Source organism: Sorex fumeus, unplaced genomic scaffold, assembly GCF_029834395.1.
Source record: "Sorex fumeus unplaced genomic scaffold, SorFum_2.1 ptg000008l, whole genome shotgun sequence".
Classification (NCBI taxonomy): domain Eukaryota; kingdom Metazoa; phylum Chordata; class Mammalia; order Eulipotyphla; family Soricidae; genus Sorex; species Sorex fumeus.
In genome coordinates, this window is record NW_026606065.1 from 64,292,465 (window position 1) to 64,319,986 (window position 27,522).

General features: G+C 40.1%; 1 protein-coding gene across 1 annotated transcript; it reads left to right on the plus strand.

The window, feature by feature from the left end:
• The first annotated feature begins 16,728 nt into the window (after nucleotides 1-16,728).
• On the plus strand, nucleotides 16,729-17,940 carry LOC130018158 (transmembrane protein 184C-like). Its single transcript, XM_056108963.1, has one exon. It carries the CDS (start codon nucleotides 16,729-16,731, stop codon nucleotides 17,938-17,940), a length of 1,212 nt encoding a protein of 403 aa, XP_055964938.1.
• Nucleotides 17,941-27,522: the final 9,582 nt, after the last annotated feature.

A 27,522-nucleotide genomic window follows, 5' to 3' on the forward strand; every position in this document is an offset into this window, starting at 1 on the left:
ATAGACATGGAGAGTATCATGATAAGTGAAACAAGTCAGAAAGAGAGGGACAGACATAGAAGGACTACACTCATTTTTGGAGTATAAAACAACATAACATGAGGTTGGCACCTAAGCATAGTAGATACATGGGACAGATAGATTGAAGGGATCTTTTAGCAGAACGGGCCTATTTAAGATTCAGTAAAGACGACTTTAAATCAAATTCTTTTATTTTTGAAATAAATAAATACATAAATCAGCTTCTGGGAAAAACTTACCTAGCTAATTGATTTTATTACTCATTTATAGCATCCTCTTAACTACTTTTCCTATCAAATGGGTAAGTGATACAAACTTCAATTATACTTATTCTCTAATATATAAAATAGATATTTCCTTAAAATTGTACTGATTACTTTATTCCTATAAATGAAGAATATATTTGACATTGTTTTATGGAGTTACTATCTATAGTATTGCATGCGTTTTTAGGAGTGCAATTTTTATACCTCTTCAAATAGATGTTACCAAAATATACTTACCACACTGAGTCCACCAACCATATTCACTATTCTATAAGGTTTAATTATTTCTAGCATCTGATCTTGTCACTGAATCTATTCGCTAAATTTTGGGAGATTTTCACAGCGGGTAGGGCGGTTTCCTTGCATGCGGCTGACCTGGCCGACCAGGGTTGGAGTTCTCCACCCCTCTTGGAGCGCCTGGCAAGCTACCAAGAGTATCTCGCCTGCCCAGCAAAGCCTGGCAAGCTACCCATGACGTATTTGAGATGCCAAACACAGTAACAACAAGTCTCACAATGGAGATGTTACTGTGCCCACTGGAGCAAATCGATGAACAATGGGAGGACAGTGCTTCAGTACTTGAAGTGTACTTCCTACTTTCTTTAGAACATATTTGAAAATCTGCATTTAATATTTTATTTTTCAGGGTCTAGGATTTGTGTCACACCTGTTGTCCCAAGGCCTGTCCTTGCCTCTGTGCTCAGACACATACCTTCAGGTAGTCAGGAGATTTATCATGATACTAGATATCAAATGAGTGTTTGACGCGTGCGAGATGGGTGTCTTATTTTCCTAATACCTCTCTGGCTTCTTACGTTCAGTATTTATAAATATTAGCACAAAGATGCCATATAAATTGTCATATTATATCTAATTTAAAACTAATTTTCATTTTAATCCTTTCCTTTCCCTGCCCTTCCCACCCCTTCCCTCCTTAATTCTCCCTACCCCTCTCCATTCTTGTCCATCCTTGTTTCCTTTCCTTCCTTTCCCTTTCCTTTTTGTTATTGGGCCATACTTGACAATGCTCAGAGCTTGCTATATACTCAGGGATTACTCCTGCAGTACTCAAGAGATCATATGGAGTGTTGCAGTTTATATTAGTGTTGACTGTGTGGAAGACAAACACCCTACCTCTTTTTCTCATAATCAAATAATTTTCATTTCAAATGTTAGTTTTATAAAGTTGATTTGTTTCTGTTTTTAAAGAAAAAAAGGCCCTCCCATTGATCATCGATTTGCTCTAGCGGGCCCAGTAACGTCTCCATTGGAGACTTTGTTGTTACTGTGTTTGGCATGTCGAACACATCATGGGTAGCTTGCCAGGCTCTGCCGTGCGGGCGAGATACTCTCGGTAGCTTGCCAGGCTCTCCGAGAGGGGTGGAGGAATCGAACTCGGGTCGGCCATGTTGACTGCGTGCAAGGCAAATGCCCTACCGCTGTGGGGTTTCTATTTTTATATACATAAAACGGTATTTGCATAATTTTGCTAAGTTCACTTATATGTCTATTAATATCTTAGCAAAATTTTCAGTATAATTTATATTAAAAAATTGAGGCTTGCCTTACATGCATCTGAACTGTTTTCAATCCACAGCATTGCATGTTTTCTCAAGCACCATCAGAAGTGATCCATTGAGTAATGGTGAGTGTTGGGTCACGTGCAAGGCAAACGCCCTACCGCTGTGCTATCGCTAGGGCTCTGCATCCTGACAGTTTCATTTACTTCATAATTTAGAAATCTCTCTGATGTTTTGTATTTTCTTGACTTGCTGTCATGCCTGAGATATTCTGTTAAATACTGAATAAAATATTAATGAATAGTCAATAGTGTAATTCAGGTGGCTAAAATTTCTTTTTTTGGGGGGGGTCTAACAACTCATAAGCAGTGCTTGGGGAACTGAGGCCCCATTCCTCCTGATACTTGGCAAATAGCCTGAAATTGGGTCTGAAGAGGCCATAAGAGGAATACCAAAAGTTTTATAGAGGAAATATGGTGTTCAAGGGAATATATGGCTATAGACATATGGCAAAGTAAGGTCTTTCTTATAGGTGTTTGTCTATGAACCCTCAAACTCTCTTACAATTATCATAAATAAATATTTAACATATTAAAACCATGTATTTAGTGAAGAAACTTTCCTATACATTTATAAGCTTTATAAGGGCTAGAGAGATATTACGGAAGGTAGGGTACTTTATTTGCAAAATGCTCACCTTGGTTCAATCACTGGCACCCTATATGTTTCCCTGAGCACCACCAGTGGTGATCCTTGAGCACAGAGCACCACTTGGTGTGGTATTGAAACGAACAAAAGCATGCATATTTGTGATTACTTGTTGTTATAAATGTGTTATTTGAATCTACTTTTGACTTTTCCATAATGCCAGTGAACTTAAAAATTAACTATTATAATTTCTCTTAATTTGTTGGAGAATGACTAGCAAGCATTGTAATAATTTTCTTCCTATTAACAAATAGTATATTGGTGGCATGCAATTATTATAAATTAATTACTGTGAATTAAACATCTGTTTTTCAGAGCAAATTTGAATATTAAAATAGTGTTTTTTATCTTCTGTATCAGATATGATTGACTTGTTTATGGATCATTTCTTACTTTCATTAATACAATTAAGCAAATTTACACACAAATGAATATTATTTGCTAATGCATAACATGTTAGACAATATATTATGTTTTTTTCTTCCATTTACTGAGTATTAATTGAACTGCTCAATACCATCTGCACTCATATTTATCATGATATAAATCTCTCTTGGCAGAGAAAATGATTCCAAATTCTTCAGCACTCTAAATCATCGTCTTTTGGAACACGATCATTTTAAAACTCATAATATCTAAAAGCTGAGTTAATTATAGGAATCCCTCTTTATTAAGAACATCAAATTTCTATGAGTAAATATCCACTTTTCTTTATCCATTTAGTTTGACATTATTTTTAAGAGTATAGTTTTATCTTTATAACCAGGAAAAATTGTTTCTATTATGGCTTACATTTTTTAGTTATAAATATTTTTAGTAAAAAATAAGCATAAGAATAAAATCATAATTCCAAAACATGAAAGCAGTATTAGATGTATGGTTTTATTCAAGGACCAAGTTACTATACTATATAAATAATAAAAAAAAGAAAATGTTCAATAATAATAAGTGAGAGAAAAGAGCAATAGTATAGCAGGTAGAGTATTTGTCACGCATGTGTGCAGATCTAGATTCAATTACTCCTGAGCAGAGCCAGAAGTAATTCCTGAGCATAGAGCCAGATGTTACCCCTAGCACCTCTGTGTCTTACCCCAAAACAAAACAAAATAAATATAATAATGATAAATGGACATTTATGCTGAGATAAAGGAATTAAACCTTAAAATTATAAAATACAGAAATAAAATTAGTATGAAAGATAAAAAAGAGAAAATAATAAATATTATGCATCAGAAATTAAAAATAAAATTTACATTCTAAATGACAATTATAAGAAAAGTAAGAGAATAAATTGAATGTGGTAGAATTCATAAATATTAGTGAAATAGATTCCAAACTAGAAATCATTGTTGAAGATAGAAAGGGAAAATAGAAAGCTATTAAAAATTTAAATACCCAGAAATCATATTCATTTTAAGTTCTAAGGAAATGAGAATAGACATGTATAAAGATAGATGTTTTAATGGCAGCTAAATGTTTGTTAAATCACAGCGTTAAAAGAATAATTAACAGTTGAGACCAAAAAACAAAAATTATGTTAAAGTATCTACTATAGAACTTTGTTCTCTGAAGTTTGAAAATACTCATTCATTTAGCAGTACTGGATGTGATACAGGAGGCTGGAAGGGGATCTTATACACATTTGTGATCATGATGAGGTGAGATGACTATGTTCACCAAGATAATAGTGTCAAAACTATTTTAAACAAATCATCTTTACTACAATAAAAGTTTTAAAGAAATAGATTTAAAAATGACCTGTATAGCCTAATGATAGTCTTAAAACCACATCTTAGTGTTCACCAAGTATCATAAAAGCCATATTACCTGATGTTACAGAAAATCACAATTTCTGTGAATATTTTAAAAGAATATTCTAAAATATTAAATATCCTAAACATTTTAAATGTTCTAAAAATAGTTTAAAATTAAAATCTAAAACCTTTGTATTAAAAATTGTAGTATTTCAAAGTATTTTATAGTATATAAAAATGAATTACTGCCTTTATAATTTGTTAAGAAATAGTAAACACAGTCTTTACAAAGCTGCTTACTGTACCCTCAATAGAGAGGTACTGAAAAGAACTCAGATGGAATATTAATGTTATGTATTGAATTAACATAATTTTTAAGGCTGGAGTGATAGCACAGTGGTAGGGCGTTCGCCTTACAAGCGGCCAACATGGCCGACCCGAGTTCAATTCCTCCGCCCCTCTCGGAGAGCCCGGCAAGCTACCGAGAGTATTCGATATGCCAGACACAGTAACAACAAAGTCTCCAATGGAGACGTTACTGGGCCCACTCGAGCAAATCGACTATCAACGGGATGGCCTTTACTTTACTTTGCTTAAGCTAGTTGATATTGCTTTTCAAAATTTGACCATGTTGATAGAATTTATACTAGAGGAATAATCAAAAGTCATTACTCAGAGACCTTATTTAGCTGTTTTATGTCTATAATTTGATCTATATATCTCTATATCTCCCCTTGGACCATCTCACCCCTACATTATATATTTTTTCAGATCCCATATGAGAACATCTAGACTTCTTGTTCTGACTTCTGTTTAACATTCCATACTTGTAGAAAAAGGCAAGCTTTTGTATTTTCTTAGATATGAATAATATTCCACTGTGAATATGTGCCACGTTTTTATCAACTCCTACGTCCTTGGGTAACTGGGCTGGCTCCTGACTATTGTACTAGTGCCTAAATGAACATAGGTATGCCAATAATTTTCAAACAAAACTGAAATATGCCTAGTAGTGGACTGCTAGATCAAATGTCTTTTTTTTTACTTTTTTGAGAAATATTCGTATTTTTTTCCATAAAGAGTTAGCCAATCATAAGTAGCAGTGAATAATAATACCTCTTTCTGGACAGTAATTTTAGCACTGCTTGCTTCTGTTCATTTTGACAAAGGTCCTTTCCACTCATTCAGGCTGATATATCTCATTGTTATTATGATTTGTATTTCCCTGTGGAAGCATCCTGATTAACAATTTTTCTTAATGATTTTCCTAACCTCCTATAGGTTTTCTTCGATTTGCTGTTATTGTTATTTTGAGTTAGCAATAGTAATCAAGAATGAATTATTAGGAAAAAAAGAGAAAACACTAAGACCAACGGATAGAAAGAAAACTTAGAATTAGCCCTTAATCAGTGCTAATTTAACATCATAATTTATTTTCATTTCCATTATCAATTTATGTTCTAAAATATTGGAAAAAAACAAAGAGAACTTTTAAATCTATCATACTTAGTGCATAAAATTGAATCTAATATTGCTCCATAGTTGGAAGCCTGCCTCATGAGCTGGGGGAGAAGGCAGCTGGAATAGTGAGGGAATCAATAAGTCAATGATGGTTGGAGGAATCGTATGGGATGGGAGATGTGTGCTGAAAGTAGATAAAGGACAAACATAGCTTCTCAGTATCTATATTGCAAACCATAATGCCCCAAAATAGAGAGAGTATGTGGGAAATTGTCTGTTATAGAGGTAGGAGTAGGGTTGGGATGGGGGAGATACTGAGGACATTAGTGGTTGAAAAAGTGCACTGGTGGAGGGATAAGTGTTCAATCATGGCATGACTGAAAATCAAACATGACATCTTGTAACTGCATCTCATGGTGATTCAATTAAAAAAATTTTAAATCTGGGTGTAAAGAAAACTGCACGAAATAGCGAAAGGTCTGAAATGGAGGACTATGCTTATTGAACCTAGACCTAAATTTTCACTCAAATTGACAGAACTGCAATGTTTGCAGAAACAGAGTCGCCATAGTTTTAAAAGGACACACAGATATAAGACTTGTTTTCTGTTTTGAATGTCTACAAATAATTGTATAATAGAAAAATGCATGTGGCTAAATAGCATGTGGTGCTATAATATTTATAGCACCCTTCAGTATTCAAGTCAGTAGACCCGAAAAGGTGAGCGAGCTTTCTGCTCTGATGGATTCAAACCATGGAGAGATGCAGATTGGTAAACCCTTTGCTCTCCATGCAATTTGAAAATCACTTGTACCTCTTCAAAACCAGCTTCACACTAGGCTTAATACATAGTCATCACATTCTTTAGGCCAGAGTGTTTAATTTTGTTTCAAGCAAAGCTTTTCTTTCAATGATAAGTCTTTAATTATCTGAAAGCCCTTGCAAATGCTAGGTTTATTTTTGGGTGATTTACACAAGAAAAGAAAGGAGGGTGATCTAAATTGCCTATAATGGACCCCTTTCCTCTAACAATGGTTAAGTTTGGATCTCAGGTAGCAACCTTTGGTAAACTTCATCCAACTTCAAGTCTCTTCACCTGTGGGAGGGAGCACAAGTCTTCATCCTAACAAGGGACACCTTGGTGCATCTCTCTGGAGTTGGTGGTGGTTGGGAGACTGATTAGGCAGAACCTTTCAGAAATTATCTTTCCTTCTCAAAGCTGTAGATTTATGCGTCTTCTGAATATGTGCGGGACCATCTGTTTATCTATGTTATACCCCAGTCACACGTGCTATTTCATCATTGCAAACATGGTTCATACATAACTTGTCTTACAGTTTCAATTTAACTTTATCTTCTCATAAAAACATTTTCTGATCTGCCAAGATAAATGGCATAATGTGTAGATTTTATTTTTTTCTTTCATAAATTTAGGGATCTGATTACGTTTATTGTTTACTTGTGACATGTTTTGGTCAATTATTTTTGGGTCTGAAGGTATTTCATTTTTGTCAATATTAAGCTATGGTGATTGTTTCTTAATTTTGCATTAATTTTTTCTATGATTTTTTTCATAAGAACACTTGAATAGATAGGGAAAGTGAAACTTGTACTCCTTACTGTAGAATTTTTACAAATACTATTAGTATTTCTATAACTGTGTTTGAATTTATTTTTTAATAAATTGACTTTTCTTTAGATTAAGATTAAATTGTGTGATAGGCATATTATTATATAACCTGTTTATGTGCAAAAATATACCAATAAACCCTGTTATACAAAGGAAAACTAAGGAAAATTCTAACATCTAGAGTATGGTCATGTCTGGAAAGGAGCAAGGTAAGGTATATGGAAAGAATATGTCTTGTTTCTTTAATATTTATATAATTGAGTCTATGTTTTTCATGTCTAATTTTTTCTTGCTATATTTTATGAATTAGTAATAGCTAAGTTTTAAAACAAAGGCAGATGGGCTGCAGTGACAGCACAACGGGTAGGGTATTTGCCTTGCACGCGCCCAACCCAGGTTTGATTCCTCCGCCCCTTTTGGAGGACCTGGCAAGCTACTGAGAGTATCTCGCCTGCACGGCAAAGTGTGGCAAGCTACCCATGGTGTATTCGACATGCCAAAAACAGAAACAATAAGTCTCACAATTTGTTGTGAGACGTTATTTACTGGTGCCTGCTTGAGCAAATCGATGAACAATGGGAATGCAGTGCAGTGTAGAAGGAGGAAAATATTATAAGGATTAATGTCAATGAGAAGAGAAGAAAAAGAAAAAGAGAGATAAGAGATAAGAAAAAGTTTCTCAAGCTTCCTAATAAAAGTCTTGGTATAAAATGGAAGTTTGTGGAGCCATAGAGAAGAAACAGTGGGTAGGATTGAACAGAGCAACCCTCATTTGTTTTACATTATCTCTCTTTTTGCCTTATAATAAAAAGGGTATTTGTAATTTACAAAGTCTATATTGTTTATTTTCTGGCCTAGGTGAACAGAGTTTTGTTTTATCACTTAACTACTGCATCTAGTATTTTAGTATTTTAGGTACTGAACCAATCTCTGTAAGTTTTAGCCTAGTCTGAATGAACTGTAGAGACTCTGTATTATAGCAACTTCCCTCCCACAGAGATGGGTTAATAAAATCCCAAAGTGTGACAAAGTGATTCCTTCATGAACAAACATTGCCCTAGGAGAAACTGAGATTAGAAAGAGGACTTACATAATTGATCATGTATAGTTCAGCATATTGTCCAGTTTATGTCCATTTTTCCCTCTCAGTTTATTTGAGGACTTTCCCAGTAATAAATCAGCGTGTGGTAATTACTTATGAAACTGTACTTAGCACTTTAATGAACACTACTTCATTCAATTAAACTTGCCTAAAATTCCTACTGTCAAATAAAACATCAATGTCTAAAATGCCTCAACCTCTCTTATTTTCAAGTGATAAGACTAAAATTTCATGTTTTTGTGTAACAGAGTTTCCCCTACATCATCAAATGTGTTGTTTCTGATGTAAGTATGTTTATTTTATATCCCTAAAATAAGACAAATTCTCATCAAGTCACAACTTTCTGCATCAAGGTGTTTATAAAGGGTTCTTAGCCCCATGCATCATGTATATGTGTGCTAATTCTCACAGATTCTGCTTTATCGTATGGCAGGGAAATATTATATTAGATTCTAATATCTAACTCTGGCTCATTTTAGTGAACTGTGGAGTGTGAAGCTATTCTATCTCTCTCTCTCCTCTCTCTTTTTCTCTAAAGATAGATAGATAGATAGATAGATGTACATAGGGTTCTTTTCTATAAACTGGATTAGATGCACCTCAAGGTATCCCTATTTTTTATATAGAGGAAGTGATAATTCTTTGAGTCTTCCACATGCCTCTAAGTGTGATTGTATTTTTTCCCTTTTTTTCTCACAATATATTGTGCTCACAGAATTATAAGTTTTGTGATAGTCCAATGTACAGTGGCTTCTCCCAGAAGGGAGTATAAAATGAGACTCCCATAACCACACCACTGACCTCTGCACCAGGCTGTTTTCACTTGGGATGCCCCAGAGGGGGGCGGGTGAGAGCTCTCCCTGCCCCAAGGGACCCAGCCCCGGCATCAGACCTCCACTATCCAACCGCCATCATGCTCCAGGCTGCTTTCCGGACCACATGACACATCATAAGACACTCCACACCCATTATCCATAACTACCACACCATATTTGATGGGGTCAAGACAGTAGGCAACAAATCATTGAGAGAAACATATGCCTCTGAGATACTCCAGCAAGCTACCTCGAGTATCCCGCCCACACAGGTATAGCCTGGCAAGCTCCCCATGACGTATTTGATATGCCAAAACCAGTAACAATAACAGGTCTCATTCTATTGACTCTGAAAAAGCCTCAAACCGTTGGGAAAAATGAGTAAGAAGAGGCTACTAAATCTCAGGGCTGGGATGAATAGAGACATTACTGGCATCTGCTTGAGTAAGTAGACAAACAACGGGATGAGAGTAATGTAGTGATACCGTGAGATAGTCCAAGAGAAATGAACACAAAACTGAAACTACCTATTGCCAGTTCTTCTAAAGCTTTTCCAGGAAATTGAAAAAACAGAAACTCTCCCAGTTTCTATGAAGCCCATATCTCCCCAATACCAAAAGGAAACCAAGACACCACAAGAAAAGAAAACTATAGGCCGATATCCCTCATGAACATGGATGAGAAGATTCTCAATGAAATATTAGCAAATAGAATTCAACAACTCATCAAAAAGATCATACACCATGACCAAGTGGGATTCATCCCGGGGCTGCAAAGATGGTTTAACATTCAGAAATCAATCAACATAATCCATCATATCAACAAAAGAAAAGATAAAAATCATATGATCACATCAATAGATGCAGAGAAAGCATTCGACAAGATACAGCACCTGTTTATGATGAAAACCCTCCCCAAAATGGGGATAGAGGGGACTTTGCTCAATATAGTTAAAGCCATCTACCACAAGCCTACATCAAGCATCATCCTCAATGGGGAAAAACAGAGAGCCTTCCCCCTAAGATCAGGAATGAGACGAGTATGCCCACTCTTTCCACTGCTGTTCAATTAGTACTGGAAGTACTTGCAATAGCGATTAGGCAAGAGAAAGATCTTAAGGGCATCCAGGTAGGAAAGGAAGAAATCAAGCTCTCACTATTCACAGATGATATGATACTCTACATAGAGAACACAATAACCTCCACCAAAAAACTCCTAGAAACAATAGACTTGTATAGTAAAGTTGCAGGTTATAAAATCAAATACCCAAAAGTCCATGGCTTTCCTATACGCAAATAGTGAAAGAGAAGAACGTGTCATGAAGAAAACAATTCCACTCACAATTGTACCCCAGAAAATCAAGTACCTGGGAATCAGCTTAACTAAGGAAGTAAAGGACCTGTAAAAAGAAAACTACAAAACTCTACTTCAGAAAATAAAAGAGGACACGAGGGAATGGAAGAATATCCCCTGTTCATGAATGGGGAGAATTAACAATGTCAAAATGATAATACTTCCCAAAGCACTATACAAATTCAATGCAATCCCTATTACAATACCCATGACATTCTTTAAAGAAATGTAGCAAACACTCCTGAAATTTATATGGAACAATAAGCCCCCACGAATAGCTAAAGCAATCCTTAGGAAAAAGAAAATGGGAGGAATCATCATCCCTAACTTCAAACTCTACTACAAATCAGTAATAATTACAATATCATTGTACTGGAACAAAGGCAGAACTGTAGACCAATGGAACAGGGTTGAATATACTGACATCTACCCTCAAACATATGATCATCTAATCTTCGATAAGGGATCAAGAAAAGTGAAGTGGAGCAAGGAAAGCCTCTTTAATAAATTGTGCTGGCAAAAGTGGACGGCTACATGCAAAAAAGTGGGCTCAGATCTCTGCCTAATGCCATGTACAAAAGTAAGATCAAAGTGGATTAAAGACCTCAACATCAGACCGGAATCCATAAGGTACATTGAAGACAAAGTTGGCAAAACCCTCCATGACATTGAAGCTAATGGTATCTTCAAAGATGTCAAGCCACTGGCCAAGCAAATGAGAACAGAGATAGACAAATGGGACTATCTTAAACTAAGAAGCTTCTGCACCTCAAAAGAAACAGTGAGATAGTATCATAAAAATGCTATACTGTAAGAATAATTCTGTACTCAGAAGCTAGAATAATGTACAAAATAATCTAGTAAAGTAAGGGATTCAACAAGATATGGGAACAAAAAAATCAAAATAGAAATTACTTTTTAAATTATCCTAATAGTGTTGCTACATTTAAGTTTGTATTCAGAGCTTCATATGTGTTCTAGCCTCCAATTTAACAGTTTGCTTAGAAAAATGTAGTCACCCATGTCTGTTTGCGAATATAGAAGACTTTTTTAGCTTATATCAGACAGAAATGTTTATCACCAAGGACTGAGCTCACTCTGCCGTTGAAATCGGTCATGTCCACACCCAGACTCCATCATCAGACAAACAAACAGCAGCTTTCATTTGAGAAAATGCAGCCATTTTGTCAAATGTGGCTTTTTTTGAGTGCAGCGGGTGGGGGTGGGATCATGGTACAGAAGCAGCCCCTGGAAGACAGACTTCTGAGTAGACAGTTATTTTTTTACACTGTTTCTGGACCATTCCTGGTGGTAGTTTGTAATAACAGACTTCATCAGGAAAGTCTTCTTACCTTTCAAGTCTTTTCTAATTTCTTTCTTGTTCTTCTAACCATTTGGAGATACTTGTTATTGTTGTATCTGTTACACGTGCCATAAATATGTGTGTAGGCATTTTAATTTTGTCTTTAATAAATTTTATTTATTCCTGGCTTCTCTCTCTTACATGTTTTCCTACACAGAATAAGCCAATTAGTCTTCCACTCTGCCTCTTATTTTGTCTCCAGAAGAGATCCCTGCAGAATTTAATTCCTTTCCACTTGATGACTGATCTACTTCCCAAGTTTTAAAAAGGTTTGTATTGTGACATATATGAAAGAGAAAACGGGCATCTTTGTTCTTAGTGTGCAGCGATGTTAACTACAGTGATGATACTGTGCAACCTTCTGCCTTCGTCTTCCTCTCCCTTTCCTCTCCAGGTGGAGACTGCTCTGTAAATAACACACACGCTCCTCCCTCTTCTCACCAGGAACCTGCAACTCTTCATTCTGTCTTCAAGATTCCAGTTACTCATTATACTACCTGTCTAGGCTGAATCAACATAGCATTTCTTTTTCTTGCTGGTTTATTGACTTAGTAGCATATGTTTAGGATTTACCATGTGTCAGATTTTCCTGAAAAAACACAGGTTTTTTTTGTCTTTTTAATTTTTATTAGTGAAACACCATGAGGTACAGTTGTAGACTTACACATTTTTGTGCTTGGGTTTCAATTATACAATGATCGAATACCCATCCCTCCACCAGTGCCCATTCTCCACCACCACTGATTCCGGTATCCCTCCCACCCCCCTTACCCTCCCATCCCACCCTGCGTCTGTGGCAGGGCATTCCCTTTTGTTCTCTCTCTCCTTTTGGGTGCTGTGGTTTGCAAAAGAGGCATTGAGTGGCAATCATGCTCAGTCTATAGTCTACTCTCAGCACGCATCTTCCATCCTGGGAGGATCCTCCCAACACCCTTGATTTGGTGCTCCCTTCTCTATCTGAGCTGCCTTTTCCCCCAACATGTGTGACTGGCCTCCAAGCCATGGAGTAAACCTCCTGGTACTTATCTCAGCTATTCTTGGGTGTTTGTCTCTTATTTTGTTACTTTATGTCCCCAGATGAATGCAGTCTTTCTATGTCTGTCCCTCTCTTTCTGACTCATTTCACTTAACATGATACTTTCCATGTAGTACCACTTGTATGTAAATTTCTTGACTTCATCTTTTTCTATTAGCTACACAGTACTCCATTGTGTAGATGTACCAAAGTTTCTTTAACCAGTCATCTGTTTTCGGGCACTCAGATTTTTTCCAGATTCTAGCTATTGTAAAGAGTGCTGCAATGAACAAACAAGTGCAGATGTCACTTTGACTATACGTTTTTGCCTCTCTGGAATATATTCCCAGGAGTGGTATTGCTGGGTAAATGGGAGCTCAAGTTCTAATTTTTGGAGAAGCGTCCATACTGTTTTCGAAAAGAGTTGAACCAGTTGGCATTCCCACCAGAAGTGAAGGAGGGTCCCTTTCTCTCCACATCTGCGCCAACACTGGTTGCTTTTGTTCTTTTGGATGTGGGGCTTTCTCTGTGGTGTGAAATGATATCTCATTGTTATTTTGATCTGCATCTCCCTGATGATTAATGGTGTAGAGCATTTTCTCATGTGCCTTTTAGCCATTCGAATTTCTTCTTTGAGAAAGTTTCTGTTCATTTTGTCGCCCTATTTTTGATGGGGTTGGATGTTTTCTTCTTGTGGAAGAGTTAAAGGGGTCAGCGCTTAATGATGTGCCCAGAGGAGGGAGATGTCTGAAAGTCTCTGCCCATGCCATGACCTGGGCTTACTGTGTCACCTGCTCTGGGCTGCTGTCCTTCCTGCTTTCTCAAGGTCCAGCTCTGTCTCCAGGCTTTTTGTTTGTTCCCGTTTGATTTGCTTGTGCTTTATTGACTTCTCCACCCAGGAGCCCTTGGGACTAATATTTTCCCCTCTCTCTTTGTTTATGAGCACTGAGACTAGTCATGTGTATGGATTTGGCTTTTTACATAATTAGGTGTTGGTGGTAGGAGTGGGGAGCGGGGGTTGGGTCATACCTGGTGGTGGTTAGGACTTTCTGCTGGCTCTGTGCTCAGGGATCACTCCAGGCAGTGCTCAGGAGGACCATATATAGAGCTGGAGATGAAACTGTGTTCAGCTATACAGCTTTACTCTTGTTATATGTCTCTGAACTTACGAAATTGGGTTTAAGATAAACTGCTCCATTGTAATTGTAATAGCAAATGAACTTTTTCCTGTGTCTGTTTCTGTGAAAACGAAAACTAAGTATTTAGTAAGAGGTAAGTAAAGTGGTTGTTCCTGGAGCATAGTTTTGAGAAAATTAAAAGTGGGGAACACTAGTGAAATTTAAAAAAAAATATGACATTTTAGGTGATATGCTTATAATAGTTTTAATACCAGCTATGGTTTTGACAAACAGAACAGTTCCCTGGCCAACAATTGCCATGTCCCCACCTCCAGAACCATGTTATACTTTTAGTCCATTCCTTCACTATGCCACCACAATCCTTGCTAGGTAATTACAGTATTATACATAGAAGCATACATATTTTAATAACTTTTGTATCTTGAAATGCTGTAAACTTGTGCCTGTTTCTTATTTTCACAAAGAGTTTGAAATCAGGTTGAATATGGAAGCTATTTTTTGAAAGTAATTTATTCATATGAATGCTTTCTTGTATAGCCTTTATGTCTATTAAATAGAGAAGGTAGGGATTGAAGGATATTTTGTTACTGGGTTTAGGTTTGTAACATTCTTTAACTGTTATGGAATTGGAGAGTTACAGTTGAACCAGGAGCCGTTAGGTAAGATTTTCAGTTGTAACTAAGTCTGACAGTGTATGAGATGAGTTTCTAGTTTTCATCTGACAGGGTAGGAGATAAGTTTCTGTTGTTCTTGGTGAGTCTGTCTTGAGATTTCTCAATTGTGTTAATATTTCAAAGAACTGCCTTCTGTGTCAGCTGAATTATGTCTTTTTTTCTTATTTCCTTCATCTACTTTTGATATGGTAGTTCTTCATGGCCTACTTTCTTACTTTTGCTGGGTTCTCCTCAGAAATTCTCCAGAGTCACTCCTGCAGTACTCAGGGCCTCTGGAATGGTGCTGGGCACCATGTGATTGTTAAGGATTAAGCCCAGGCTGTGCCCATACAAGTCATGCTTTCCATCTTGTGTAGCTCATGGCCAAAACTTTCTCTAGCTTTTAAGGGTAGAAACTTTGGGGATCTATTTGAAGACTTGCCCTTTGGGCTCAGAGAGTCCACAAGTCCCTGGTGGTACTTATTGACTACTCCTGCCTCAGTCTGTGGGTGTTGCTGCTGGTGTTTCTGGGGGGCATATGTGGTGCTGGAAGTCAAACTAGGTTTGGACATGTGCAAGGCCAGTCTCTTAGCCCCTGTGATATATCTCTACACCTCACTAGAAGTGCATTTATAAGTTTTTTTTTCCTGGAGAGACTGCATTAATCACACTAATTTGTTTCACATGTTTATGCAACTAAAAATGCTGATTTTAATTTTGTATTCCACATGCCTATGCTTCTTTGAAAGTTTACTGTTTAACTTACAAGTATATTGATGCTTTTCCAACATCTGTCTTTTCCTAATTTCTACTTTAAGCCGGGTTGTTCAGAGGATAAACTTTTGAAATCTTTTCAATCTTGTTACATTTTATCAGCATTCATTATGAGCTTTGGAGAACAAAATCAGTGGTTGTTTTTTTTTTTTTTTGTCCCATGTGAAAGTGCTCATGTTGAAATGATATATGCCTAAAACTCAAATACTAATAACTTTGTAAAGCATAGCTCTTTAATTAAATAAAGTATTACTCTATGTTTTTTTTTTTGTTTTTAAATATTGGTTGAAAATTTTCTACCTCTCTAAAAATAGCTGCATAACAATACCTGGATTTTGTTTTACCTAATTTCCCCCATAATTCCCTGCCTTTTCTCATGACTGAAATGCTTACTATGTATAGAACATCATTTTCCCATGTGAGTTTCTATTCACTTGTAGAATATATTTCATGTTTACATATTAGATAAATGTATATTTATTGTTAATTCATCAGTTGTTAAATGATATATACTTGACTTTTACTTATAAAAGTAGATGTGTTTAATGAGACAGAAACACTGTATGTAGTAGATGATTCCACAGAAACCTGAGGCCGGGAAAGCAGATCTGCCCTAGAATGAGGCAACCAGGGCGCTCTGCTCTGATGAACTGGACTCGGGGTTTGCGGCTCCAGGCAGATTTCCTTAGAACCCTGCAGAAGCAGCTCCAGAGTCTACAAACAGTCCGGGGAGTTCCCAGGGAGTGAGGGACCCTCTTGGGCCTCACCCCTGTACATCATCAGCAAGATTGGACCAGGAGAGCCAGGGGTGGAAAGTTGGCCCCGAGAGAAGGGGTCTGGACCGTCTCAATGTAGGCCACTGCTCTCCTTTAGAGGCCAGACAGAGTGCAGGGGTTCAGGGCAAGGGGTCCCGCCAGGGGTCCCAGGACTTTGTAAGGGGCCAGATGCAGGCAAGCAGCGAGGATGCTGCCCGCAGCGCCCCCGGCGGCCGTCAGTGGTGCAGCGGGGGCAGTGCCCAGCGGTACCCCTGATGTCACACTGCTGCTTTGTTACATGGAATGCGCATCCACGTATAAGAGCGGACCTCAGCGCAGGAGCCTCAGAGACTTTCTGCGCTCTTTACCTTCATCCTTTGAGAAATGCTTGACGCTTGCATGCCTAAACTTAAGAACTGGAGGCGTTGGATTCGACCCTTAGTGCTGATCCTCTATCTGCTGGCCGCGGTCGTGACCATCCCCCTGGGTGTGTGGCATCTGCAGAAGATGGAAGTCAGTATCCACACCAAGGCGTGGTTTATCGCCGGGATCTTTGTGCTGTTCACCATCCCCGTGACCTTCTGGGAGATTCTGCAGCACTTGGTGCACTACACGAGGCCCGAACTCCAGAAACCTATCATTAGGATCCTCTGGATGGTGCCCGTGTACAGCATAGACAGCTGGCTGGCCCTGAAATATCCGTCCATCGCCATCTACGTGGACACCATGCGGGAGTGTTACGAAGCGTATGTGCTCTACAACTTTATGAACTTCCTGTTCAACTACTTGAAGAGCCAGTACCCCAACCTGGAAGCTATGATGGAAGGAAAAGAGAAGACGCAGCCCCCCATACCCTTCTGCTGCTTTCCACCCTGCCCCATGGGAGAGGTATTGCTGTACCGGTGCAAGCTGGGAGTGCTGCAATACATCGTCATCAGACTGATTACCACCTACGCCGCCGTGATCTGTGAGATATTCAAGGTGTACAATGAAGGAATCTTCAGCTTACACAGAGCCTGGATGTATTTGGTGATCATCAACAACGTATCCCAATTCTTTGCCATGTATAGCCTCCTGCTATTTCATAAAGCCCTGAAAGAGGAGCTGAGGCCCATCCAGGCAATGGGAAAGTTCCTTTGTGTGAAGCTTGTCGTTTTTGTCACATTCTGGCAAGCAGTGTTGATTGCTTTGCTGGTGAGATTTGGTGTAATTTCCCAGAACTCCACCTGGGAGTGGCAGACAGAAGAGACAGTGGCCACGGGGCTGCAGGACTTTATCATCTGCATAGAAATGTTCATTGCCGCCATAGTCCACCACTACACCTTCTCTTATACCCCTTATATGGGAGATGAAGAACAAGGAACATGTTGCTCTTTGTTCCTAGAAATATGGGATGTCTCTGACATCAAAAGTGACATTTCTAAGCAGGCGAAGAACATTAGCAAAACGTTAAGGGGGAATCCGAAGAGTAAAAGTGTTCCAATGGACGAAGATGAGCAATTCAACCTGCTGTCTTCATCATCAGACACTTCAGTAACTTCAGTCACTTCTTCCACATCACTGCCACACATTGGGAGTCACCAAGAGCTTGAAGAAGTCCTGGTAGAATAGAATGTGCCTAGTACAGTTACATATACTTAAGTCATGTAAAATGACACAGAAGAACACATGGAAGAAGCTGAGACCATAATCCATAATCCATAATCCATAGTCCAGTGCTGTACTCCTCAATCCATTTTATTTCTCTGCATTCCTCTTTCTTCCCTTCTTCATTTCCTCCTACTGTACTCCCCTCTCCCTTTCTCCTTTTCCTTTTATTCTTTTTCCTTCCTCCCATCTTAGAGCAATGCAGAGGACCATCGCTTGGACAGCCAATCTATGGAGAAGACATCAGACATAAGGACGGTCGGTCCAGGTACAACCTCCAGTTCTGCACAGACTCATTAGGCTCACCTTAACCTGCCTCCAGTGAGGCTCCCACACTCCCACAGGCAGACAGGGAGTGTCCCAGTGTCTGCCCACAGGAACTGAGGGGGGGGTTTCTTTCTTTCTTTGACTCCTTCCTTCCTTCTTCCCTCCCTCCCTCCCTCCCTCCCCTCCTTCCCTCTTTCCCTCCCTCCTTCCCTCCCTCCCTCCCTCCCTCCCTCCCTCCCCTCCGTCCCTCCCTCCCTCCCTCCCCTCCTTCCCTCTTTCCCTCCCTCCCTCCCTCCCTCCCTCCCTCGCCTCCTCCTATCCTTCCTTTGTTCCTTCCTTCCCTCCTTCCCTCCCTTCCTCCCTCCCCTCGTTCCCTCTTTCCATCCCTCCTTCCTTCCCTCCCTCCCTCCCTTCCTGCCTCCCTCCCTTGCCTCCTCCTATCCTTCCTTTGCTCCTTCCTTCCCTCCTTCCCTCCTTCCCTCCCTCCTTTCCTCCCTTCCTCCCTCCCTCCCGTCCTTCCCTCCTTCCCTCCCTCCCTTCCTTCCCTTCCTCCATCCCTCCTTCCCTCCCTTCCTCCCTCCCTCCCTCCCCTCCTTCCCTCCCTCCTTCCCTCCCTTCCTCCCTCCCTCCTTCCCTCCCTTCCTCCCTCCCTTCTGTCCTTCCCTGCTTCCCTCCCTTCCTCCCTCCCTCCTTCTCTCCCTTCCTCCCTCCCTTCCTCCCTCCCTCCTTCCCTCCCTCCCTCCATCCCTGCCTTCCTCCCTCCCTCCCTCCCTCCTTCCTTCCTCCCTCCCTCTCTCCCTCCCTTCCTCCTATCCTTCCTCTGTTCCTTCCTTCCCTCCCTCCTTCCCTCCTTTCCTCCCTCCTTCCCTCCTTCCCTCCCTCCCTCCCTCCCTCCTTCCTTCCTTCCTCCCTCCCTCCCTCCCCTCCTCCTATCCTTCCTTTGTTCCTTCCTTCCCTCCTTCCCTCCTTCCCTCCCTCCTTTCCTCCATTCCTCCCTCCCTCCCCTCCTTCCCTCTTCCCCTCCCTCCTTTCCTCCTTCCCTCCCTCCCTCCCTCCTTCCCTCCCTCCTTCCCTCCCTCCGTCCTTCCTTCCTTCCTTCCTTCCTCCCTCTCTCCCTCCCCCTTCCTCCCTTCCTCCCCTCCCTCCTATCCTTCCTTTGTTCCTCCCTTCCCTCCTTCCTCCCTCCCTGCCTACCTCCTTCCCTCCTTCTTCCTTCCTTCCTTCCTTCCTTCCTTCCTTTATTCCTTCCTTCCTCTCTCCCTCCCCCTTCCTCCCTTCCTCCCCTCCCTCCTATCCTTCCTTTGTTCCTTCCTTCCCTCCTTCCTCCCTCCCTCCCTCCCTCCCTCCCTCCCTCCTTCCTTCCTTCCTTCCTTCCTTCCTTCTTTCCTCCCTCTCTCCCTCCCCCTTCCTCCTTCCCTTCCTTCCCTCCCTCTATCCTTCCTTTGTACCTTCCCTCCTTTCCTCCCTCCTTCCTTCCACCCTTCCTTCCTTCCCTCTTTCCCTTTTCCTTCCTTCCTTCCTTCCTTCCTTCCTTCCTTCCTTCCTTCCTTCTATCCTTCCTGCCTTCCTTCCCTCTTCCCTCCCTCCCTCCCTCCCTCCCTCCCTCCCTTCCTTCCTTCCTTCCTTCCTTCCTTCCTTCCTTCCTTCCTTCCTCCTTTCCCGCCTTTTGTCCTTCCTTTCTTTCTTCCCTCTCTCCTTCACTCCTTTCCCTTTCTCTCCTTCCCTCTCTTCCTACATCCTTCCTTCATCTTTCTCTTTTACTTCCTTCCTCTCTTTTTCCTTTCTCCCTTTCCTTTTTCTCTCTCTATATCTTCCTTCCTCTGTTCTTCACTCTTTCCTTCTTTCTTTCTTTTCTTTCTTTCCTTACATACTTCATTCCTTCCTTCCATCCTCATTTCTTTTTCTTCCTTTTATTTTTCTTCCTTTCTTCACTCCTTTATTCCCTCCTTCCTCACTTCCTCCCCATTTCTTTTGCTTTCTTTTGTCTTTCTTTTATTCTATTTTATTTCTTCCTTTATTTCTCTACCTTCCTTTTTCTTCCATTCTTCATTCCCTCCTACCGTACTCCCATCTCCATTTAGCCCCTTTTTTAATACATTCGTTCTTTTTTCTTCCTTCCATCCTATTTCTTTCTCTCCCTCCCTTCCTTCAGTCCTGGAATTCTCCAGTTTTCTTCTTCTTTCCTTCCTTCTGGCTTTTCCTTCCTTCCTTCCTTCCTTCCTTCCTTCCTTCCTTCCTTCCTTCCTTCCTTCCTTCCTCTTTCTCCTCTTCCTTCCGTTCTTTCCTTTCTTACTTTTCATACTTGCTTCTTTTGGTTTTTCTTTCCCTTATTTCTAACTTTCTTTCATTTCTTTCTTTCATTCTTCCTTACTCCCTTCTCTCCTTCAATTCTGTCTTCTTTCAACCTTTCCTCCCTCCATTCTTTTCCTTCATTCTTTTTCACCAGTTCTTTCTATCCCTTCTTTATCTTCTTTTCTCGGGGCTTACTCCACAGTCCCTGCTTAGGGAACACTCCTATTGGTGATTAGGGGACCACATAAATTGCCAGGGATCCAATCTGGGTTGGCTGTGTAGAAAACAAATGCCCTACTGTAATAATAATAGTAATAATAGTAATGTAATAATAGTACAGCAGGTGGGAAATTTTCCCTGAACAAGACCGACCTGGCTTAGATCTGCAGTATCCTGTATGGTGCCCCGAGAACTGCCAAGAGTAATTAGAGTGCCAGGAGTAACCCATGAGCATTGCCAGGTGTGACCCAAAGAGCTAAAGAATGGCAAATACCATACCTGCTGTACTCTCGTTAGCAAGAAAGCGGTGGTGGGTTTGGGAGAATTGTATGAAATATTTGCACCTAAAACTCAGAAGATTGAAGGTTAGTTTCTTGTACAGAAAAAAAAATGGTTCCAGGTCCTTCCCTAGATGTCCAGGCCTCACCTTTACTTGTGAATGATAACCATGTCCTGTCCATGACACTTTCTGGACCCGTGGACGACTTCCCTGTCCTGTCCCAAGCTGTCTACTTGCCCCCCACGAACAATGCCTGGGTCTTGTCCCTGCGTTGCTCTCTATCTCATCTAAGATTTACTCTGTCTCCAGCACAGCTGCCCAGGCAGATTAGATCCTATGTTCTATACCATCAAAAGGGCCTCACAGCTCTATCCCAGCAGTTCCTGTCATGCAGTCCTTGCTTTCCTACTCTCTGGCCATGTTCATGTGTGTGTGGGTGAGAGTCCTGTGCTCAGTGCCTTGTCACTACAGGGCATCTTGAGCTCTGCCTGGGTCTGAGCCCCATGTCTAGGAAAGACCTGATCCATGGAGAGAGGAGAAAGTCCAGAGAATGTGTGCTCAGAGACGGGGGGGGGGGGGGGGGGCTCCTTTTATCTACTGCCGAGTCCCACCCCAAGCCATCCTATTCTACGTTCTGATTGCCTGGTCCTTAGGCAGAGATTGAAAGTGACCTAGCACTCTACACCTCAGCTTCTGCTGAAGCATTCCCCTAAATTATTAATTTATCCCCTAAAGCATTAACTCCTAATGTCAGGAGTGATTACCCTAAATTTACCTTAGGGATTGGGCCAAAGGCCCATCTTCTGAAATAACTTCCCATTGACATGTGGGTGCTGGTCTTTCTTTGGACCCCTAGGATACAACTCCTGTTCCCTAACTGGAGCTGTGGTGAAGCTGTGGTTAGTTTTTATGATGGTGGTCGAATGATCATTGGGGTTTCAAGACTCTAGTGTGACAGACATGGTTAGACATGTGGCAACTAAAGTCCATTTCACTAAAAGCAAAGAACATTAGAGCAAATATTCTCATATGAAGAAATAGAAAGTATAAAGTACTCCCTTGCCCCTATAGAAAGACATAGAACTATTTCCAAGAGAAGAAAACAATTGTTAACCTTGAAAATATATATCTATTTTGTAGATGCTGTGCTTCAAACTTCTTGTCCCTGTGGTTTCAGTGTTGGAATCTAGAGCAACTGTTTCTGGGACCTAGGACTTGGTGGGTAGTCCTGTAACCAGTGCTTGTTATTATCATGGACAGGGTCTCTGCAGAAGTTTCTCCTATTTGGATATTCACTTTTCCAGTGCCCGTCTTGATGGCAGAAATGGCATATCCCTTTTGAGTTACTGTTGAAGTCCTCAAATGCAAAACCAACCCTGGCTCTATTTCTTCCTGTGCCCTCTTGTTCTCTGTTGCAATAGATTGCCAAAACCCCTTTCAATAGTTCCCCAAGGACAACTTCCAGACCCACACCTATCTTCTGAAACTTTCTCCGCATATCTGGGGCAGCCTGCATAAACATTTTTTTCCATAAGATTAATTCACCTTGCATAGGATCAGGATTTAGGTAGTGTATTTTCTAATTGCCTCCCTGACACTCTAAAAATATTGTGGGTGTTTTCTCTGGTTCCTGCTCAATAATGATCAACAAAGCATAATTAAGGGGTCAGTCTCTGCTTCTTGTTATTTTCTCTACTCTGTAACTCACAGTGTCTAGGCACCAAACAGCAGTTGGCTGGTCATAATTCCATAATTCCATCCTGAGTCTACATGAGAGACTGCCACTGCCCTGTGGAATATATTTTATTTATCAAAGGATTCTGAATTCTCCAGAAATGATTATTTGACTCAGATAAGTACATAATCAAGTTATGTACTTTTGTACAGTACTCTTTTGTTTGTTTTCAAGTTTTGATTTAAGATGAGTATTATAACTTTCCATGCCATTTCACACATTTGCAGAAAGCCCTGGAACTTTATTATGTACTTCTCAGGGTCATTCGAGAATCTCCCTAGATCTGGCTTTATCTGGCCTATATCTTTCAAGAAGAAAGGCACATGGATTCTGGATATTTCCTGCATCCCTGGGGAGCCTCCTGAAGTGGGTACAAAGCCATAAATCCTAAGTCTCCTGCTTTCCTGATGGTCAACATCCATTTGTGGGTATGGATCAGGGAGAAACAACTGTGGGGCTGTGAGCACTGCAGGAAGAGGGCTCTTAGGGGTTGTCCATTGTTCTAGTCTCATGGCATTTGGCAAGAAAAGAGGTTTCCATTTTACAATTCCAGCAAAGTCCAGGTTTTTCTCATAAAGCATAAAGCAGGTGAACATAAGGTGAACAATGTGCTTACCCATATTTTTACAAAACTAATAGAGTTTCCAGACAGCACTATGGTTTATACTTCCTTGTGCTGGCCTTACCTCTTGACCTCCCAAATTGTGTTGTAGCCAGACTTGGTACAGAAGTGACTGAGTCCTTTCTTATGGAGAAACTTCAAATCAAACTTTCCCCAGTTGTTCATTGGATATCCTGATGGTATGTCATCTGGAACCATTTGGTGGTTTCTCCATCTGAAAACATACAAGTAGAAGAAATATTTCGGTGGCTGATGTGTCACCATCCAGTGGATTACATACGTCTGAGGATATAGCCTTCCTGAGTTCCTTAAGTTAGTCTAGGAGACATTTTCTTGTACCGCCTTAAGTCTCTTTGCTCATTTTTCAGTGCTCTCTAGTTTCATATTGGCTAGGCCTGGAACTCACAGCTTGCATTAGAAGCTTTTTCCTTATGTCAAAGGTAAGCTGTCTGATAACTGTACATACACAGGAGCAAATTATCCAAATGACAATACCTTCCTTCCCTCACCAGACTCAGCATCCTTAATGTCTGATGGTGAGCACCCATGAATGAGGCGTGTCTGTGCCTACTGGCAGCATAGACTGCCCTGGACATACAGAGAAAGTTTCAAATATTAGGCTTGGCTTCAAGAGTTAGCCTTGGAGAATACTGAAAGTGAGATAGAAAGTCGATTGAAATAGGGAACAGAGGACACAGGAAAGAATCGAGCCTGAACTGCTGTTGCATTTGAGAACTTCAAAACCAGCTCCAAAGGGAGATGTTATTACTGCCATCAGGAAGGACATTGGAAAAGTAAATGTCCAAATAGACAGAGAAAACTTCTGCAGAAACCCATTTCCATGATAATAATAGTCACTGATTAGAAGACTACCCACTAAAACCCAGGTCACAGAAATAATTATTTTAGATTCCAACACAAACTACAAGGACAAGAACTATGAAGCACAAAATCTAGAAGATGCAAAATATCTCTTCGAGGCTAATAGTTAAATGTGTTCTTCACTTGTAAATGGTTCTATATGTTTCTATGGGTGTTAAGGGATGTTTTTATATTTTCTGTTTCGTCATATGGGAATATTCTCTCCAAAGTTCCCTGGTCTTAGTGAAATAGTTTTTTAGTTGTCACAGGTCTGAGCATGTCTGTCTCTCGGGTCTTGGAGCCCCACTAATTATCTGACCAGCCATCAGGGACACTGACTCCTCCCCCACTGTTCCAGTTAGGGAACAAGTGTGGCACCTAGGAGTCCCAAGCAAAACGAGAGTCCACATGCCGATAGGAAGTAGTTTTAGAAGACAGGCCTTTGCCACAATCCCTAAAAGAATTTAAGGTAACCACTACTCAGGGGGGGGAAAGACACAGCAGGAGCTGAGGTGTAGAGTCCCAGGAACAGGGAGCCAATCTCAGCCCATGGAACAGGGAGCCAATCTGAACACAGAATTGGAATGCTGAGGGTAGGATTTTGCAGCAGATTAAAGGAAGTCCCGAGTTGGGGTGCTCTCTCTGTCTCTATCTCTCTTTCTCTGTCTTTCTCTGTCTGTATCTCTGTCTCTGTCCCTGTCTCTGACTCTGTCTCTCTGTCTCTCTTTCTCTCTCTCTGAGAACATGCATTCTGGATACTGTCCTCCCAATAGATTAGGTAGTGTGGTGTACCCTGACATGAGGCACAGTATCACTCATGCCCAGATTCTGGCAGTTAAAGGCAAGGCTCTTATGCTCAGGATAGCTTAGGTACAGGCAGGGCTTAGACATCCAGATAGTTACAAGGACTCTCACCAGCAGACAGATGGCCCTGGCCAGAGAGTAGCAAAACCAGGACTAAAAGACAGACTTGCTGGGGCACAGCTGGCAGGTCCAGTGATGGTGCGAAACCTAGGGATCTTGTCCCCGTGGGTGGCGGTGTCCCCATGTAAGAATAGAGAGCAGCTCCTGCTGCGCAACTATCAATCGGTTCCTTTACCAAATGCAGCATCTCTTAGGCCCATCTCAGTTTTGAGGGGATACCTCAGTGCTCAGTGGTTACTCCTGGATCTGCCCTCGTTACTTCTGGCGATGATCAGGGAATCTTACAGGATGCTGAGGATTAAACCCGGGTTGACTGTGGGAAAGTAAATGCCCTACTTCCTATACTATCGCTCAGTACTTTCCTCCACCCACTTCTTGATAAGGTCTTTGGATATTTTTCTTTGATCTTTTTAAGTAGTTTAAATATACTGGAGATCAACCCTTTATGATGTGTTGAATGAAAGTTTTTTCACATTTTGTTGGCTGTCTTTTAGTTTCAGCCTTTCATTTTTCCATGTAGAAACATTTTAATATAGTCCCATTTGTTTATTTTTAATTCTGTTTCCTTTGCCAATCATATCATTAAAGACATCTCTTTGAGGTTGAAATCTCAGACTATTCTGCCTATATCTTCCTAAATGTACTTTAGTTTCCAGTCAGATCTGAAGATCTTTTATTCACTTTGATTTGACTTTTGGATGTGGATCCAGCTTTAATGTTTTACCTGTGGTTATCCAATTTTCTCAGCAACATTTCTTGAAGAGGCTATCTTTACTCCTTTTCATGTTCTCACCTTTTATCAAAGTTATGTCTATAAATATTTTTTTACCTTGAGTATTCAATTCTTAACATTGATCATAAAACCAAACTTTATTCCAGTACCTTGCAGTACCTTTATTCCAGTAACTTGAATAAAGCCTAATTTTAGGCCAGTACCTTGCAGTTTTTATCCGTATAGTTTTATAATATAGTTTCAAATTATAGGTAATGAGATACCTACAAATCTCTTCTTTTTCAGTATGGATTTGACTTTTTGTGGTTTCTTGTGATTCTGTACAAACTATATTGCTGAATTTTCTAGGTCCTTGCAGAATGTCATCTGAATTTGGATGGGAATTATGTTGAATATATGAGCTAAGGTAGATAAACAATTTTAATAAATTTAGTCTTTCTGTTTGTAATTGTGCATGGAATTGTTTTTTATTTCCTAAGGTCTTCTATGTCTTTATTAAGTGGTTGAAAGTTTTCATGATGTAGATCTACATCTTTTGTTAGGTTTAATCAGAGATACTTGATATTTTGGAAACTGATATATTTATTTTGGACACTAATTTAAATGGGATAGACTCCTTGGTGGCTTACTCCTCTCATTCACTGATTTGAATATAAGAATGCCTTCAATGTTTGTGCATTGGGTTTTTTACAGCGAGTTTTACTGTACTGATTTATTAATTTTAGTAGCATTTGGTTGACTCTTTAGGGTCTTCTAAATATACTATCATGTCATGGTCAAATAGTAATGATTGGACTTCTTTCACAAATTGGATCCCTTGATTCATTTTTCTTGCCTTGTTGCTGTAGCCAGGACTTTTAATACAATATTGAATAAAAGTGGAGGATGAAAGGATAGTGGACATCCTTGTACCTTATCTGAGAAGAAATATTTTGCATTTTTTATCATTAAGAATGATACTGGATGTTGGGCTGGATGGATAACACAGTGAGTAAGGTGCTTGTCTTGCATGTGGCTGACCTGGGTTTAATCCCTAGCATCCAATATGGTCCCTGAATCAGTCAGGAGTGACTCCTGAGTTTGGTAAGAAAACTGAAGGGTGTTACCAAAAATCATGAAAATAAAATAAAAACAATTAAAAAAACAAGGATCTTGGCCTTGGGCTTGTTACAGATGGTCATTACTGCCTTAAAAAGGGTTTCTTCCACCCCTATTTTAATAAAATTCTTTTTTTCAACATGAATGGATTCTGAAACTTGTCAGAAGTTATCTCTGCATTCACCAATATGATCTATGATTTTTTTTCTTCCATTTTAGTAAAAACCTTCTTTGAAAGTTAGATAGAACATTCCAGTAACACCAGTGGGCTTTGAATGTTGTTCTTGATGAGATTCTTGATGAGACTACTTAGTCATGATTGGTCTGTTAATAAACACTACATCCTTCTCATTCAGATTTTTAAAAAGATATAATTCTAAGAGGGCTGGAGCGATAGCCCAGCAGGTAGGGTGTTTGCCTTGCACGCAGCCAACCAGGCCGACCTGGGTTCAATGCTTCCGCCCCTCTTGGAGAGCCTGGCAAGCTACCAAGAGTATCTCACCTGCATAGCAAAG

Coding starts and splice junctions, on each gene's coding strand:
- LOC130018158 (XM_056108963.1), top strand. CDS start 16,729: ATGCCTAAACTTAAGAACTGGAGGCGTTGGATTCGACCCTTAGTGCTG.